The sequence below is a fragment of the Trichoderma aggressivum genome (assembly GCF_033847375.1).
Source record: "Trichoderma aggressivum f. europaeum strain CBS 100526 chromosome Unknown scaffold_023, whole genome shotgun sequence".
NCBI lineage: Eukaryota > Fungi > Ascomycota > Sordariomycetes > Hypocreales > Hypocreaceae > Trichoderma > Trichoderma aggressivum.
Genome location: NW_026946389.1, coordinates 378,659 through 395,306, shown reverse-complemented (window position 1 = coordinate 395,306; position 16,648 = coordinate 378,659). Strand labels below are relative to the sequence as shown.

General features: G+C 50.4%; 6 protein-coding genes across 6 annotated transcripts; 4 read left to right on the top strand and 2 right to left on the bottom strand.

The window, feature by feature from the left end:
* Nucleotides 1–2,558: 2,558 nt before the first annotated feature.
* On the top strand, nt 2,559–4,172 carry Triagg1_6135 (uncharacterized protein; the record flags this gene model as incomplete). Its single annotated transcript, XM_062900726.1, has 7 exons — nt 2,559–3,023; nt 3,166–3,249; nt 3,304–3,439; nt 3,492–3,606; nt 3,660–3,774; nt 3,829–3,957; nt 4,032–4,172. The coding sequence occupies 7 exons, from the start codon at nt 2,559–2,561 to the stop codon at nt 4,170–4,172; spliced, it is 1,185 nt and encodes a 394-aa protein (XP_062754992.1).
* A 420-nt stretch (nt 4,173–4,592) lies between these two features.
* Triagg1_6134 (uncharacterized protein) lies at nt 4,593–6,305 on the bottom strand (the record flags this gene model as incomplete). The annotated part of the gene is made up of 4 exons (XM_062900725.1): nt 4,593–5,583; nt 5,654–5,787; nt 5,843–6,220; nt 6,270–6,305. 4 exons carry the CDS (start codon nt 6,303–6,305, stop codon nt 4,593–4,595), a joined length of 1,539 nt encoding a protein of 512 aa, XP_062754991.1.
* Nucleotides 6,306–6,675: 370 nt separating this feature from the next.
* Triagg1_6133 (uncharacterized protein) lies at nt 6,676–9,499 on the top strand (the record flags this gene model as incomplete). The annotated part of the gene is made up of 3 exons (XM_062900724.1): nt 6,676–6,852; nt 6,907–6,934; nt 6,987–9,499. The coding sequence occupies 3 exons, from the start codon at nt 6,676–6,678 to the stop codon at nt 9,497–9,499; spliced, it is 2,718 nt and encodes a 905-aa protein (XP_062754990.1).
* A 639-nt stretch (nt 9,500–10,138) lies between these two features.
* Triagg1_6132 (uncharacterized protein) lies at nt 10,139–11,794 on the top strand (the record flags this gene model as incomplete). The annotated part of the gene is made up of 1 exon (XM_062900723.1): nt 10,139–11,794. One exon carries the CDS (start codon nt 10,139–10,141, stop codon nt 11,792–11,794), a length of 1,656 nt encoding a protein of 551 aa, XP_062754989.1.
* A 660-nt stretch (nt 11,795–12,454) lies between these two features.
* Nucleotides 12,455–13,622, bottom strand: Triagg1_6131 (uncharacterized protein; the record flags this gene model as incomplete). Its single annotated transcript, XM_062900722.1, has 3 exons — nt 12,455–12,629; nt 12,716–13,525; nt 13,594–13,622. The coding sequence occupies 3 exons, from the start codon at nt 13,620–13,622 to the stop codon at nt 12,455–12,457; spliced, it is 1,014 nt and encodes a 337-aa protein (XP_062754988.1).
* A 2,009-nt stretch (nt 13,623–15,631) lies between these two features.
* Nucleotides 15,632–16,304, top strand: Triagg1_6130 (uncharacterized protein; the record flags this gene model as incomplete). Its single annotated transcript, XM_062900721.1, has 2 exons — nt 15,632–15,949; nt 16,008–16,304. The coding sequence occupies 2 exons, from the start codon at nt 15,632–15,634 to the stop codon at nt 16,302–16,304; spliced, it is 615 nt and encodes a 204-aa protein (XP_062754987.1).
* Between the last annotated feature and the right edge of the window lie 344 nt (nt 16,305–16,648).

The following is a 16,648-nucleotide window of genomic DNA, read 5'->3' as shown; positions in this document are numbered from 1 at the left end:
AACGATATTCCGGGGGGCAAGGCTCCAAATCGCTCGTCAGGGAGTCAGAAGCGCCGGACTCCTCTTCGCACTGCCCCCGCGCCCGATAGGCAGCGCCATAGAATCCCAGAAAATGATCATGGCTCTCACTCTCCAGAAGATTCCGACAGCGACAGGCATCGCATCTCGTGGAGCGTCGATGCGAACTCGTTGCGTGGTGATGCTTGCTTTGCATGGTAGAGTCTCTTTCGTGCGAACCCACACCAAAAAGAAGGTTGATCCACGTGATTTATCTCGTGCAAGGCAACGGGGGTCGCTTCCTAATGCGCACTAGTCGCTCCAACGAAAGGAGGTAAGACATTATCACACCCACTCGAACTCCGACCCCGAATTCCTACCATCCCTTTGAGTATAAGGTGCGCTCTATGTACCTTTAATACCTAAAACCAATCAGATAAACAGAAAGGAGAAAATCTCTACCCAGAGCAGAAAAAAGCGGATACGGTACGCAGAGCGCACCTTACGGCACTCAAAGGGATGTAAGACCCCATATGCTTCACCAGTTCTGCCATAGTGGCCTGTTGTTAGATCAAGATATGGATTAGATCCAGTTCCCGAGCAGGCCGATTTACATTATTATTCTGAGCCACTGGTTCAGAGGTTAAGGATCGATATGCGAATAATGCTGCCAAGACATCTTCTATTATGAGGGCCGGAGCTGCGAACTCGGCTTGCCATTTTCCCACTGCGTAGAGGCGATCCGTCACTCTTTCCTGTAATCGGAGGTCCTCGTTACCGTCTGGCATGTGGAGGATAAAGCAAGACAACAATATTCTCCGAGCTTCGAGTCTTAGTTTTGTGATGGAGGTTTTCCATTCGTCGGATATACGTAGACAGTGCCTCTCCCGATCCCCAGCCAAAAATATGTAGCATGGCCATAAGTCTGTTTTGTATAGCAGGGTCTGGGTCCTTGAACTTTGCCACAAACAGTAACTCCAAGGTTGGCTATTCCCTTTCCTCTCGAGTTAATTCTTCATACTACACCATAGCCTATCCCCTCAAGCCTAATCTGAACACCTGTCGTAGAACCATGTCTTTGTGTTCGGGGTCCACTGGTAGGATAGCAACGTTGGATTTGCACATCTCAACGTAGTCTTTGGAATCCCCGTCACTAGAATGGCCAGCGTAGGCCAGTGCCCCCAACGGCAAACTCTGTGGAAAAGAGAATTATTGTAATGTTGGACTGTGGTGACGGTAATCTGAATACTGTATTTTCGGGCTCTCGCGGTGCCACTTCAGTGTCAAAGAAATCTCCGGGTCTCGTCAACACTGGGTTCTCCGTCCTTAAAGATGATTATTTAAAGGTAGATGATGATCTTGATGATGGAGTCAGCTCGCCGGTAGACTCCCGGTAGACCGACCAAGCTGTGGACATATGTCACAAACACGAAGTTACATTCCACAAAGTCACCAAGATTAGGTTAGCTAGCACTCCCACGATGCAGGAAATCGCCAGTATCCGCTGTACTTCGGCTTCACAAGGAGTGCCAGCGGAATAGCTGTTTCTCATAATTTGGTAGTACGGTGGTCTGTCGTGCTCAGAACAGTTCTTGCTTCTGAAAATGGTTTCCCAAGAAAGAGTTTGCAAAATTCTCGGGGTTGTTGTTTTCCTTAAGGTTTTTTTTTTTTTTTTTTTTTTTTTTTTTTGGAAACCCCCCTTCCCAGGTGATGGCGGTCGGGGTCTTTTCTGTCTCTATGATTTCGAGTTCAGCTGGCAACGAGCGACAGGTGACACCCCCCTCCTGTGATTTCAGCGTTTTTGCTTATCAACTCAGTGCGCCTCCCCCTCAGCTAGAAGATATTCCCCAGTTTGCCAAACTAAGTTTCCAATAGTATAATTGTAATTCTGGTAAGAGCAAGTCAGTAGCAAATGTTAGTTGCGTGTCGCGTTGAAGTCGTAGATAATATAATATGGGATGATTGAATTTAGAATAAAGATTTCTTAGCCGTACTTTGGGGGTCTGAGCTTCTCTCAAAGTCCCTCGACCAGATGGTGATTCAGAAGATGGCGGGCGAAGCCGTTGTAACCAGCATGACGGTGTCTTCGTGCACCGCCGACATCAGCCTTATTGAAACCATAGCCTTATTGTCATCCTTCTTCCACTGTGCCAGTGCGGCAGTCTCGCTGTTTATAAGTGTATCAGAGAGTATGGGTTATTTTAAAGCGATAGACCATGCCGCACGCCACTTGACTCGCAGCCTCGGAAGCCAGTGGGCCCCTGCAGTACCTCGCTGTACGGTGTACCCTCCCCTCGCCAGTTATTGCCACCGCCATGGCTGTACTGTCTACCCAGCCCGCAGGGGTTCCGCCTCATGGACACTGTTGCATGTGCAACCCTCGTTATCAAGAAGCGGGCTTTGCACTTTTCATCTGGATAAACATCCGAGGTTTGCTACTTGTCTCGGCGTATTTCTAGATTCAATCACCCCTATTGCCCTTGAAACCGTACCGCCTTCTGGTCTTTTCTCTGTGATTGTAGCTTCCATCGGGTTACAACACTGTTCCCACATTCGCAGCAATGGAGTGGCTCGGGAGGGCCAAGATTGAGTTCACTCATTCGCCAAATCCAAGGCCAATCAAGGAAAAGGATGGCAATGAGACGGACCTCCTCAAGATTTGCGAATCAAACACGCCGCCATGCCAGCTAAACCCGCTGTTGTTCAACGGCCACATCCAGACAATCTGGACCGCAACCAAGCCACATGGGCCACTGGTTTTCTACAAGCGCAAAATCTTCCACGCCGAACATGAACTCTACGACGGATCTTTTGCTGTCGATTTTGTCGTGGAGCCTCACGATAGTCGAGATGAGGGCCTGCCGCCACGTACTACCCATTACTCGGAAGAAGAGTTCGCCAATATCAGCTCGGACGATGCGAAGCCCATGCTGGTGGTGCTGCATGGCCTTTCGGGTGGCTCTCATGAGGTGTACCTGAGACACACAATTGCTCCTCTACTCGAACAGGGTTGGGAGATTTGCGTGGTAAATTCCCGAGGCTGCGCAGGCAGCAAAATCACGAGTGGCATCTTGTATAATGCTCGGGCAACGTGGGACATCAGACAAGCAAGTTTCCTCGGCATTGGTCCGCGAACATGAAGAGTTACTAACAAATTCGCAAAAATAGACGGTCAAGTGGCTTCGGAAGACATTTCCAAATCGCCCACTGTTTGGTATTGGTTTCTCACTCGGTGCCAATATTATAACCAATGTAAGTCCCAGAATCTAGATGTTTGAGTGCACCAGCGGCTAACCTGCCCGCCAGTATTGCGGTGAAGAGGGTTCGGATTGCCTTTTCAAGGCTGCTATCGCCTGCTCAAACCCCTTTAGTCTAGATATTGCGAGCAAGACAATGACAAGCTCCTTTATTGGAAAAGAGGTCTACAGCAGAGTCATGGGCAGTAAGTTTTCCCCTCAAAGTACACGCTTGAACCGAATCATAACGCGTTGTAGCTGCCATGAAAGCCCTGATTGAGAGGCACAAAAAAGAGCTCAAGCAACACACCAACTTGGATCTCGCTGCTATTGCAAATGTTACCTATCTATATGAGTTTGATAGGCAAATCCAGTAAGAATACCTCTCAATCGCATCCTCGAGATATCATGCTGATACTTTCCCAGATGTCCCACATGGGGATACCCAACCGAGACTGCTTATTACCGCGATGCTTCTTCGTCAGATGCAATCCTCTCAATCAAGATACCATTCTTGGCGATTTCAGCAACAGATGACCCGGTGCGTTCTCTTCTCACCAGAATGACAAAAGCTTGTATACTAACAGTCTAGCAGATTGCCGTCAAAGAAGCCATTCCATTTGAAGAATTCCGTCAGAACCCCAACACAATTCTGCTCACCACATCTTTGGGCGGCCACTTGTGCTGGTTTGAACCTGGAGGATCCCGTTGGCACCCTCGTCCGGTATGTATTACCTTACCTCTCTCTCAGAAGGGAAATAAGTCCAGGGAACTCAAAATGCTAACAAACCACTGTAGGTGTGCAATTTTCTTAACCATATGGCGTACAAGGTTGATCTCGATAGCGTCGTGCCAATGGATTATCCCGCTAGATCGCAAGCGTTCTCGGGCTCTGATTATGACCCAATGAGACGAAAAATGAACATTGTGCGGAGTTAGGAGGCATTAGACATTATTTTCTCTTTCCGGATAGACAAGATTATGAGTTATATAGACAAAAGAGCAAAAGTGGGATATAGGTCCTTAATAGATAGGTTTAGCTCAACCCTTCGAGTTAATACACACGATGTTTGATTTCGGCCGTATATAATCCATCTCCTTCGATAAGGCGTTGCAGCTCCACACAAATAACCCCGACTTCTCTCTTCGCAGCTGACCGAATGCTATTTTAGATTGATTAAAAACTAATTCCCTCGCTTCTCCGTTCGCTAAGTTTATATATAGGAGGTTACAGTCGGAAACCACAGGTTTCCCAATTATTATGCTCGAGGGAGGGCAAAAGCTCCCATCCCCATATGTTATATAGTAATCATGTTGTTTCCGTCGCGATTACACGATTCTGTTGCCAATGGCAGGTCACTAGTTCTTTGCTTCTTCAGCTGTCCATTCTTCCTCGGAAAAGTGATACCACTGAGAAAGGCCGGTGAAAACCGCCCAAACCTCTGTGGTGAGGGAGAGGTGCAAAAACTCTGTCCCCAGATAATTCATGAGTGACGTCCAAGAACAATTACTGAGAAGATTAGTCTCGCATATGTCTTGGTAAGGTAGGCCATTTCGCAAGCAGAATGCTCGTGCCACTAGACGCAGGGCCGCCGCATCATACGGAGTCATCAACAGCCGTGTTATGGAGTTGGCAAGCATATGCGATGCCAACAGCGCCGGGATCTGGGTGAGCAATGTATCCAAGTACGTTGGCTGAGAACTAACAGACGCTCTTGAATCTGTGTTGGCAACGCTTGGCCGCAATTCTGCGCTCCATAGCCCTTGGGGAGCATCCGTAGACTCAGTCGCTTCGACGTCAAAACTGATTAGAGTCGCCCTTATCACATCGTTGTCCTCCTCATCGCTCCCATAGTCATCGCCTCTGGCCGAGAATATACTTGGCCGACGAACAACTTCCATGCTCCCCGTGTCAGTTGGCATCTGGTTATCCACAGGCGCCACAGGCGAACCTCCTTCATTGCTGTGAATCTCACTAGGAGCCTCGTTCATGAAAGACTGTGACATCGACGGCGGAGCTTGCGGTATCGTCTTACCACGGAAGACGGTGCTGGGAAGGCGCTTGAACGTCTCGGCCCATATGTGCGGCTTCCAATCACGAACCATTCGCTGGGTCATAACAAAAACAAGAAACGGGGCATTGATTATTAAGGCACTACCCAGCCACTGCAAAATTGCAAAGACTCCAAAGTTTTCGGGCGGCGGCGGGGCGACAATCGGTGATTCTTGCGTAAAGGGAATAAAAAAGGAGGGTCTGGGTAGCCATTGACTACTCGATATCAAGCCAAGTCTTTGTAGGGATATGTGTAGTTCTAGATGAACTCGGATATATGACCACACTTCGTGAACACTAAAGGGAATGAGTTAGTAATTCCACACAAACCAAAGTCTTCTGCCACGAAGAGAACTCCGGTACGTACCAGCGCCGAGCAGTCAGTTTTTCCTGTTCACCAAGCCACAACCGGGCGACTGAGAACTCAATATAATTTGACAACAAGTTTGCGGGAGCGCCAGCAAGAATGTCCCTAGAGATTGAGAAATCTCGTCGCGCTTGCTGATATAGTTCCCAAAATGGAATTTGGGAATATCGTTTATAAATCTAGCAATACACAATTAGCCACAACGACATGGATAGTGCAGAGTTTGGTGATTGGAGAAAGGCGCTTCACCAGGATCCGATCCCTTAGACCATTGACACCAAATAGCCCAACTGCCTCCACACAACGCTTAGCAGAAGATGCCAGCTTCAGCCCAATTGCTTCTTCATAGGCGCCATGCCGTCTCTGCGAATCAACTTCAGGGCCCGGGTTTTCAGGTTCAGCTATACCAATAATAAACATGACCTGGTTGTGTGACCGGATGATGTCCCTGTTGATCCTCATAGTATCGGGGTTGATTGGACGCCCACCATGATCGTATTGCTGACTTGGTATCCGCGGGTCGTCATCCCCTTCGCCTTGAACTACATCGTCAAATGGCGAGCGGCCCTAACAGCGTCAGAAGTGATAGGTAATGGGCCGACATCTCATCTCATACCAGGGCCTGGGCCACGAGCGGGCCTTGCATCCCCATAGCGAATGACTTTTGAAGCGGACAAGCTCCTCAGCATCTCACTTCATTCAGACATAGTCCACGGACGCGGATATCGATATAGACGGAGCTATACTGTATGATGATTAAAGGATGTATTTTGCCCCCCAGGATTCTCTCACTATATATAGGTAGTACATTAGGATTGGCAATGATTAGCAGGAGCAGGTTGCCTGTAATTGAAGTGCGTCAGCGGTTAAACTGTGGCACAAAAGCGAGACCAATCATGTCCAAGCGGCGTCGCTTTTGCGCATTAGCCCGGCTCTTATCTTATCGGAGCATCAAAAAATAATTCCCAGACAGGCGCATTGCGCTTCCAGATTCCTCTTCACGACGAGCCGAGTTCAGCACCATGGCGACGAAACAGCCCTTGAAGACGACGTTCGACGTCGAGCGCGTCATTCGGCCAATCTATACCGGAGGGTCTGTTGCCATTGACAACAAGGCGCAGATTCTAGCCACAACTCTGGGCGAGGATGCTGTTCTAACAAACCCCACCAATGGAAAGCATTTGGCACAGATTGAAGGCGTAAGTGATGTTATGGACAGAGGCGACTTTGGATGGAAAGCTAATTGAACAAAGGATGGCGACTCAATTTCGACACTGACACGTTCGTGGATCCCGCATGACATTGGTAAAAAGCAGAGGCTGACATTGTGTAGTAACGCCATCCGGTTCCCATCTCATCGTTTGTTCCCGATCGCTGTCTATGAGAATTTTCGTGCTCAAATGGTCCTCGGACGGTGATTCGATCGAAGCATCGCTGGTCCGTAAACTGAAGCCACATGCAACCCCAGTCATTGTTCTGGCGGTTGATCGCACGGGCACCCTCCTGGCGACAGGTGGAACCGATGGTGTGATCAAGGTCTGGGACATTGCTGGTGGGTATGTCACACATACCTTCCGAGGGCCATCAGTATTGGTGTCCGCACTGCGCTTCTTTGAGGTTGCAGCACGAGCAACGCCCAGTCAAAACCCCAAGATTTCGAAGAACCGGTCTACGACGGAAGATGACGAGGACGAGGACGAGGACGAGGCAGAAGCCGCTACCACTACAAATTTTCGATTGGCTTCGGGTAGCCAGGATGGTAAAGTGCGGATTTGGGATCTGAACAAGAGGAGCTGCATCGCCAACTTGGACTCCCACGTATCTGACGTACAGGCGATCGACTACTCTCCAGCACAGCACGCTCTTGTCACAGCCAGCAGGGACAAGACTCTCATCTGGTGGGATACGAAATCGTGGAAAATCCGCAAAGTCGTCCCATGTCTCGAGCTCGTCGAAACAGCGGGATTCATCGACGATGGAAATCTCACATTTTCTGCCGGAGCCAACGGATGTCTTCGCATTTGGGATACCGACAAAGGCTCAGAGCTGACACCGAAGCAATCCTCCAAGAGCGAAGAGGAGGGAATCCTTGCCGGCGTTTATCGACCAGAACTTCCCTTTATTCTCCTAGTGCAGGTTGATCATACGTTGGCTTTGTACGAGCTATCATCAAAGGCTACGACAACAAACTTTCCCACACCTGAGCCTTTCCGCCGAATATCCGGCACACATGACGAGATCATCGACATGGCCTATCTCTTGCCCGACCACTCACTGCTTGCTCTGGCCACCAACTCCGAGGATATTCGTTTGGTATCCGTAGCTGAGTCGAAAAATGATGCGCAGGAGATGGCGTGGACAAAATCGGAGACTCCATTCTTTGGTCAAGACGTGGCCCTCTTACGAGGCCATGACGATATTGTAATTGCGTTGGATGTTGACTGGTCTGGGCACTGGGTCACCACTGGAGCTAAAGATAATACTGCAAAGCTCTGGAGAATCGATCCCGCCAGCAACACTCATGTGTGCTGGGCTACTTTCTCGGGACATGCCGAATCTCTTGGTGCTGTGGCCTTGCCCAAGACTGTTCCCGTCGAAGGCTCAGCGGCACGAACCGACCCTCTCAACCATCCACCTCCTTTCCTCTTGACGGGATCACAAGATCAAACGATCAAGAAGTGGGAGATTTCCCGAACACCCCAGCCACAAGGTCAAAAAACCAACGCCCGATCTGTCTTTACGAGAAAAGCCCACGACAAAGATATCAACGCAATCAATGTACATCATGCCGGCCAGCTTTTTGCATCTGCTTCGCAAGACAAGACTGTCAAAGTGTGGTCAGTAGAGGAGGGAGAGGTTCAAGGTATTCTTCGTGGCCATAAGCGAGGAGTATGGACTGTGCAGTTTTCGCCTGCCCAAATGCCCGCTCTACAGGGAGAAGATGGCCCTGTCACAGGCAAGGGTGTTATCCTAACTGGCAGTGGTGATAAGAGCATCAAGCTCTGGAATCTTTCAGACTATACGTGCATTCGTACATTTGAGGGGCATTCAAACTCCATTCTCAAGGTCGCTTGGCTCAGCATGACCTCGCGTTCGGAACAGGCCAAAGGACTGGTGCAGTTTGCGAGTGCCGGTGGTGACGGGCTTGTTAAGATTTGGAATGCCAACTCTGGAGAAACCGAGTGCACTTTGGACAACCACGAAGATCGAGTATGGGCCTTGGCTGTGCATCCAAAGACCAATGCGGTCGTCTCTGGAAGCGGTGATTCTACCGTTACGTTCTGGAAAGATACAACGTCCGAAACTCGAGCAGCAGCATCTCAGGCAGCACTGGAGCTCATCAAGCAAGAACAGGAGCTCGAGAACCACATGCACGCTGGATCTTACAGAGAGGCCATTACCTTGGCCCTCCAGCTGAATCATCCCGGGCGGCTGCTTGGCCTCTTTACCTCTGTTGTCACAACTAGCAACCCCGAGCAGGACAGTCTATGCGGTATCAAAGCAGTTGATGAAGTTCTTGCAACCCTCTCTGATGACCAGATCTACTTGTTGTTGTTGAGGCTGCGAGACTGGAACACAAACGCTCGCACAGCCCCAGTGGCACAGCGCATACTGTGGACGCTGATCAAGAGCTACCCGGCTTCAAAGTTCTCAAACTTGCCTGTCAAGGGCTCGAGGGGAGAGAAGAGCTTGAAGGATGTGCTGCACGGTCTGAGGGTGTACACCGAAAGACACTACAAGCGCATGGAGGAATTGGTGGACGAAAGCTATCTAGTAGAGTATACCCTGCAGGAAATGGATAGCCTCGCCCCGACGTTCCAGGGCGACACTGTCATGAGTGGTTAGAGTTTCAATTACAAAGAAGAGCATACATGTGGTAGTATATCAGGTACTAAGCTGGTATTTACCGGCTGGAGGATGCGTGGATGTAAGTGGCTATTTCCAAAGTCATCATATTATAGCGAAAGGATTAGATAAACAAAAAGGTAGTAATGCATTGATTGCGTGGTCATACTGTCAATGATTGTAATGCTTGGCACTGCTGGATCTCTCCACGATTTTTTCTATCTGAATGAAATGTGAGGCCCGAGAAGATAAAATTGTACTCTAGGTTAGGAGGACATCATGAGTTGACAGAAGCAGGTAAAAGATGCAAAAGGTACTTGTTATTCCAGAAAACTTCCAGCTCGTTATAATCTGGCGAATAATTAGACTCCATTAAATCACTCTATAAAGCATCTTCCCGCTGCTTAGGTACAACAGATGAGTAGTCTCAGTCTCAAGTGACCATTGTAAGATGGGATGTCGTCCCCTCTATATTAGCAGCTACCCATGTCGCTGGCTTCTAGGCTCCTAGACCCGCTGACATTTTCCATTTCAGCCTTGTGCCAACCAACCACAACCTCTTCCATTGTCCAATTCATACCATAGCATTGCTCTTCTCCAAGCACACAGCTTCTCTTCCGTGGCATTCCATCACAAGCCATGTCTAAACGACAAGCTTCCGAAGCTCTCGACGAGCTTCAGGACGTCGCATCGCCCGCGTCCAAGCGATCTCGAATGGGCGACTTCGACTCGCCCCTCGCAAACAGCCACGGCGATGCGCAAAGCCCCGAGCAAGACGGAGATGCAAGAAACGGCCGTCTGGACGATGAAGACAGCGAAGGATCCAATGAAGAAGACGATGAAGTGCCCATTCCGGCTCCTGTTCGGCAATCGGGCCCGGCCGACGGATACGACGACCTCTATCTCGACACCATCGACCGCAACGTCCTCGACTTTGACTTTGAGAAGCTGTGCTCCGTGTCTCTCTCCAACATCAACGTCTACGCATGCCTCGTCTGCGGCAAATACTTTCAAGGCCGCGGCGTAAAGTCCCACGCCTACTTCCACTCCCTCGACGAGGACCACCACGTCTACATCAACCTCGAGACGCAAAAAGTCTACGTCTTGCCCGAGGGCTACGAGGTCAAGAGCAAGTCGCTCGACGACATCAAATACGTCTCCGACCCTAGGTACACCAAGAACGAAGTCATCCAGCTGGACCGTCGCGTCAACCACGTCAGCTGGACGCTCGACGGCAAGGAGTACACGCCAGGGTTCGTCGGCATGAACAACATCAAGGAGAACGACTACCTCAACGTCGTAGTGCAGGCGCTGTCACACGTCTCTCCGCTGCGCAACTACTTCCTGCTGGAGGACTTTTCCAAAAAATCCGAGCTCGTCAAGAGATGCAGCATCCTGTTCCGCAAGATCTGGAACCCGCGCGCCTTCAAATCCCACGTCTCACCACACGAGCTTCTCCAGGAAATCGCCCTCCTCTCCAACAAACGCTTCACCCTCACGAACCAGTCAGATCCCGTCGAGTTCCTCTCGTGGTTCCTCAACAATCTCCACCTCGGCCTCGGTGGCAGCAAGACGAAGCCGGGCAGCTCCATGATACAGCGCACGTTCCAAGGCAAGCTCAAGGTCGAATCCCAGGCCATCACCGCCCGTGCCGATGCAGGCGATCGTCTGCGCTTCGAAGAGGCCGCCGAAGTCAAGGTCGACATTGTGCGCTTCCTCTTCCTGACGCTCGACTTACCGTCTGCCCCGCTGTTCCAGGACGAGCTGGAAAAGAACATCATCCCGCAGGTTCCCCTGAGCACCATCCTGACTAAATACGATGGCAAGCGGGCGCAAGAGCACCACGCACAGCGAAAACGCTACCGCCTGCTGCATCCGCTCCCGCCGTATCTCTTGCTTCACGTCAAGCGCTTTTCACAGAACAAGTTCGTCTCCGAGCGAAACCCCACAATCGTCACTTTTGACGCGAGGAATCTCGACGTTTCGCCGTACGTGGAGCCCAATCCAAAAGAATGGCCCGTGGGTGAGCCCATATGGTACGATCTCGTTGCCAACGTCGTCCATGAGGCGGTCCGCAAGAGGGAGGATGTTGCGGACAGCGGCGAGGAGAAGAAGACCTGGAAGGTTCAGATCAAGGACAAAGCCACGGGCGAGTGGGTTGTGTGCCAGGACTTGTTCGTCGACAAGGTACAGAGCGAGCTGCTGTATCTCGGAGAGACATATCTACAAATCTGGGAGCGAAGAAGAGTGCCCACCAAGACAGCAGGATCGGGAAAAGGAAAAGGAACAGCGTAAATGATGGGAGCTGTGCATGTAATACCACCATATAATACCACTATATAACGCTGGCGTCGGATCAAGGACAAATCATCACGAAAATAGGGGGGCTCAGCCATATGTCGAAATAGAACGGACACTCGCAGGCTCTTCAGCCTGCGCAAGAGCATCTTTTTTATTTCATTCCTTCTTGTCCCTTTTTTTCCTGTTTCGTAGACACAGGCCGCCGCCAGGCTTGCCGTGCTCAAACCATCAAGCTATAGTACATTATCCACATAATAAAAAAAAACCCGCCCTTCCGCCCACCATTTTCCAGGTAGAGCAAATCAGCTTGTCTCCCAGTGTACATCCCAGTAGTTTTCCATCCGCGGAAAGAAATCACACGAAAAACTGCCGCACCCAAGATATAGAGTTAAAAAAAAAGACAGAAGTAAAAACAACAAAGAGGACGTACAGAAAACCAGGAAGCGAAAACAACGAAGAGCAACAAAACAACGGGTCTGCAACATACCCAAGCGCTCTGCCCGGTAGTGTACAAATAAATTGGGGAAGAATTCCATCATAGCCGAACAAGAAGGACGAAAAAAACATGGCACAGTTTGGCGGCATAAATAAGATCACAAGAGAGGTTTTTAAGGCTGTGCGAGCCTAGTTGATTTTCAAGCTTTTTCTTCTTCTTTATTCGTACGTCTGCTTGGCTGCGTTGGTTGTGTGGCGTTTGTCATTGTGATGTTGACTGGCCTTCTCGCGACGTTGTTCGTCAATGGCAGTTCGCTGCTGGATACTAGAATCATGCGACTTGAACTCGAGACGGGTGTTTGCCGGGAAGTTGAGAACCTGCTTCATAGTCTCGCTAAAGTGGCAAAACAAGTGGTTAGTTGACTAGATCGTAAAAAGTTGTGATGTAAGGGGGGAAAAAAGAAGAAACATCACACATACCGGATCTTGAGCACGCGACCGCCGTCAGTTCGGGTCCAGATGCTCAAGATATCCTCGCCATTGCGCATGCTCAAGACGGCACCACAGACGTCCTCTCCGGCATCGCCGAATTGGTCGCCGACGAGGGACAGCAGCAGATCCTCCCAGTACCGGTCTGCCACACCCTTCTTAAGGCGAACAACCCACTTGCCTCCCTTCCGGTTGACCTCATCCTCCCATATTGGCCGAATGTCCTTTTTAAAGAGGTGGTAGTCGGACACGACGGGCAGGCTTGACGGCCGCTTGAGGTGGGAGTAGATCTGCCAAAACTCCTCCGCCGACCGCACCGTGGCGATGCCGTGCAGTGTATTCTCATACTCGATGAAACCATGCGCCTTCGAGATCGGGGGCCTGTACCAGAACGACCATGCGTCTTTCAGCATGTGTATCTGTGTGACCCCGGGCAGCGGCTCCGCGGCCTTCGACTCGGAAATGGGCGCCATGTTGGGTGGTCTGGCCACGGGCTTCACCGCGTCCTTGGAGGCGTTTTGCTTGGCGACGGCCGAGCCCATCGCGGTTTCAAAAGGGTTCCCGCCGGACTTTGGCGTTTTCGCAGAGCCAAACGAGCCAAACGAAGCAAAAGCCCCCGAGCCCAGACCAAAGGCGCTGGACGCTCCCCCCGTCGGAGACACCAGCGCACTCCCCGGGGTGCTGTTAAAAGGATTCGATTTGCCATGCGACGACTTTACCGTGGCACTGCGGGAGGCGGGATCACCTCCCCCCAAGCCGTTGGCCCCATTGGAAGGCGTAGTGAGGGAAAGCTTTGACGAGCTAGACGCCGCAAGGTCAGTCAACAAGGGCTTCGCCGTGGAGGCGACGTGTGTGTGGGCAGATCATACTTGGTTCGACGAGTCCATAGATTCTCCATTAAGCCTTGTTGGGGGTTTCGTCTGGTCTTGATGCCGGTGCTGCGGGGAGGGGAGGGACGCCTCGCTCGGGAAAGGTTTTTCGAGGGTCAGACGGAGGTCGCAGGATGTCGCAGGATGAGGCGTGGCAGGAGGCGATGCTGTGTTTCTGGATGCGCGGGTGTCGAAACTCGGTAAGAGGATGGGAGAAAAACTTGTAAACTATGCGATGCGGGAGGGAGCGAGACAAGGAGGGGGGTTTGCTTAGAAAAAGCTGGTGATTCGGAACGGCGATGGAGGGGCTTCGAAGAGGCGGTCGCGAGACGAGGAGGGTTGTTGGATGCTTGAAATAGCGATGCAGGAGGAGTGATGGCGGGGATTGCGCGGTGTGTCGACGAAAAAAGCTGTTCGGGTTTGGGGAGAATTATGTAGTGAGGTTGTGGATCTTGAGGTTCTTGAGGTCGAAAGAATTCTGCGTGACATCGACGGTTGGTGAAATTTACGAGTCTAGCAGGTACATTGCCGGCAAGCCCTCCCTGGGCCCACTTTCAGGCCAGCCGGAACCGACAGCGCGTCAGACGCCTGTAGAAATTTCTGTCAGTGCGTGTACTGGTGCTGTAGCGGCTGAGCACTGCAACCGCGGGTGCATACAGGTAAGGTAGTGGTGTGCGCCATTAGTCTTGAGCTGCCACCTACTGACGCATGAAACGGTGCTTGGGAATTGATCTGTCCAATAATGTAAAGCAAGTCTAGTTTTACACGTGTTTCCCGCAGATGTATGGGGGGCTTCTTGATGATCCATTCCGTGGGGGATTTGGGTATGAGACGGGAGATGGATGTTGATAAACGGCCACAAGATCAATTAGGTGGATGACTTTTACTATATGATCATGCCGAGTTTACCCAAGGGGAAAGGGGATTCATAAAAAATTACAACAAAGGTTCCGTTGTGAGTGGTGTTGTACAAAGCTTAGACGGACTTGGCTCACGTCATTCTGCTTCATTTTTTTCTCTTCTTTTTCTTTTTCTCCATCATCAAGCTACTAATGGCCGCATAATAGCCCGATGGCTGCCCATTGGGCGTCACAGGGCCTCACCGAGCTATTGAACTTTTGGGGCTTTGCATGATCCGATTTGAAATCTTTTTCTTTCTTTCTGCATGGAACCACGTCTTGAGTAACGAATAGCCCTAACCTCGGACGAGAACACTGATGTTGTAGATCTCTTGGACTGCATATAAGTGCATAATCAATGTCTCAGCCCCCATACCTGCCAGAATAGCTACTGACAGGTACTGCAGTGGTGTTATTGGTAGCTTTATGACCTCCTTGTTATCGATCAGGTCATCTTACGCTCTGGTTTCGAAGCGTGGGAGCTGTGCATATCTTGTTGATATGATGTGTCAAACAATCTGCCGTGTTTTCTTGAAGCACGCGACTTTCGTACCCTGGCAAACTGGACCGCATAGTAGGACCATCACTTGGCAAACAATAAGTGAAAATAAGACAAATAGAAGAAGAAAACTACCTTACTGTGTTGATAACGTTGCCGGCGCATATGTGTGAAGATAAAAAATTGCTGCTTTCGGCGTCCAAGATACCCAGGTAGGCCATTCATATTACTACCTCACTGGGTTAACACTGGTGAGGTCATCATCAGTCGGACAGTTTGTTAGCAGGTCTTGGATATCATCCGCCAATTAGCAAATCAAGGACCTTCAAATCACAGCTCATGTCACACTGCATTTCTGATGCAGCACCGAGTATCAAGACGCATCCTTGCTGTCCAATGCAGCATTTGGGTTCTAGAAGCCGCAGGCCTTCATCCAATACCACCGAGATCCCCCACCCCACAAAGTACAGAGCTACTTGTTTATCCACGGCCATTCTGTTATCGCCCCTCGATGCGACCGATAAGAGCCGATAAGCCCAAAAATTTCTGCGGCGCGACAGCAAAGCTTGGGAGATTTGCCTACAGCGCACGAAACCACTGAATTCAACTTGCTACATCTCGCGCAGCAAGAGCTTTCACAATGGCTCCCAACAAGACGCGGACGATCAAGAACAAGCACGCTGGCTCGAAGAGCAGCGCGGGCGCGCCCGGAAAGGGCGGCGCAAAGCGGTCTTCCACCGATGGCATCTCCAAGCCCAAATCCAAGTCCAAGGGGCCAAAGGGCCCCGTTGTGTCGCAGCAAGTCAAGGAAAAGAACCGCGCCTTGCTGATGAAGCGGCCGAAGAAGAAGACGTACACCGCTGAAGAGCTGGGCATCCCGACTTTGAATATGATTACGCCCATTGGTGTCGAAAAGCCAAAGGGCAAGAAGAAGGGCAAGGTCTTTGTGGACGACAAGGTAAGCCCCGGAATTACGCCTTGAAGGGAAACCCATTGAGTGCTAATTGTGCGGCTAGGAGAGCATGACGACTATTCTGTCCCTAGTGCAAGCCGAAAAGGAAGGCCACATCGAGTCGAAGATGATCAAGGCCCGCCAGATGGAGGAGATTCGCGAGGCCAGGAAAGTGGAAGCTGATAAGAAGGCGGCAGAGAAGAAGGCCAAATTTGAGGACACCAAGGAGTCCATGAGGAAGAAGCGCAAGAGAAAGGGCGAGAAGGGCGATGGAGACGACAACCTGAAGAGCATATCACTTACGGGCTCAAAGGCGTCCAAGGCGTCCAAGGCGTCCAAGAAGAGGGTATCATTTGCGTGAGGTGGCGTTGAGGAGGGCTATGGAAACTGTACATTGCATCTAGTCTAATTGTTTGATTTCCTACTGGCGCATGGAGTTGGGGCATACCATGAAAAGCGATACTACAGAGGTTATTGCTTGACATAGAGAATCTATACAGAAGTTCAATCAATAGGGGCTACTTGGAGGAACCTTGTGTCACTCACTTTGTGGCTCGTCGTATGAGTCGCATATAGTTTCTATGAAGATTTGACATTGAAAACTTCAGTTACTACATGGGAGATTGACCTCGATGAGATGGTGAAGCGGACCAAGTTGTTGCATTTCGTAGATACATGACCAGAAACATATCGATATTATGAGAA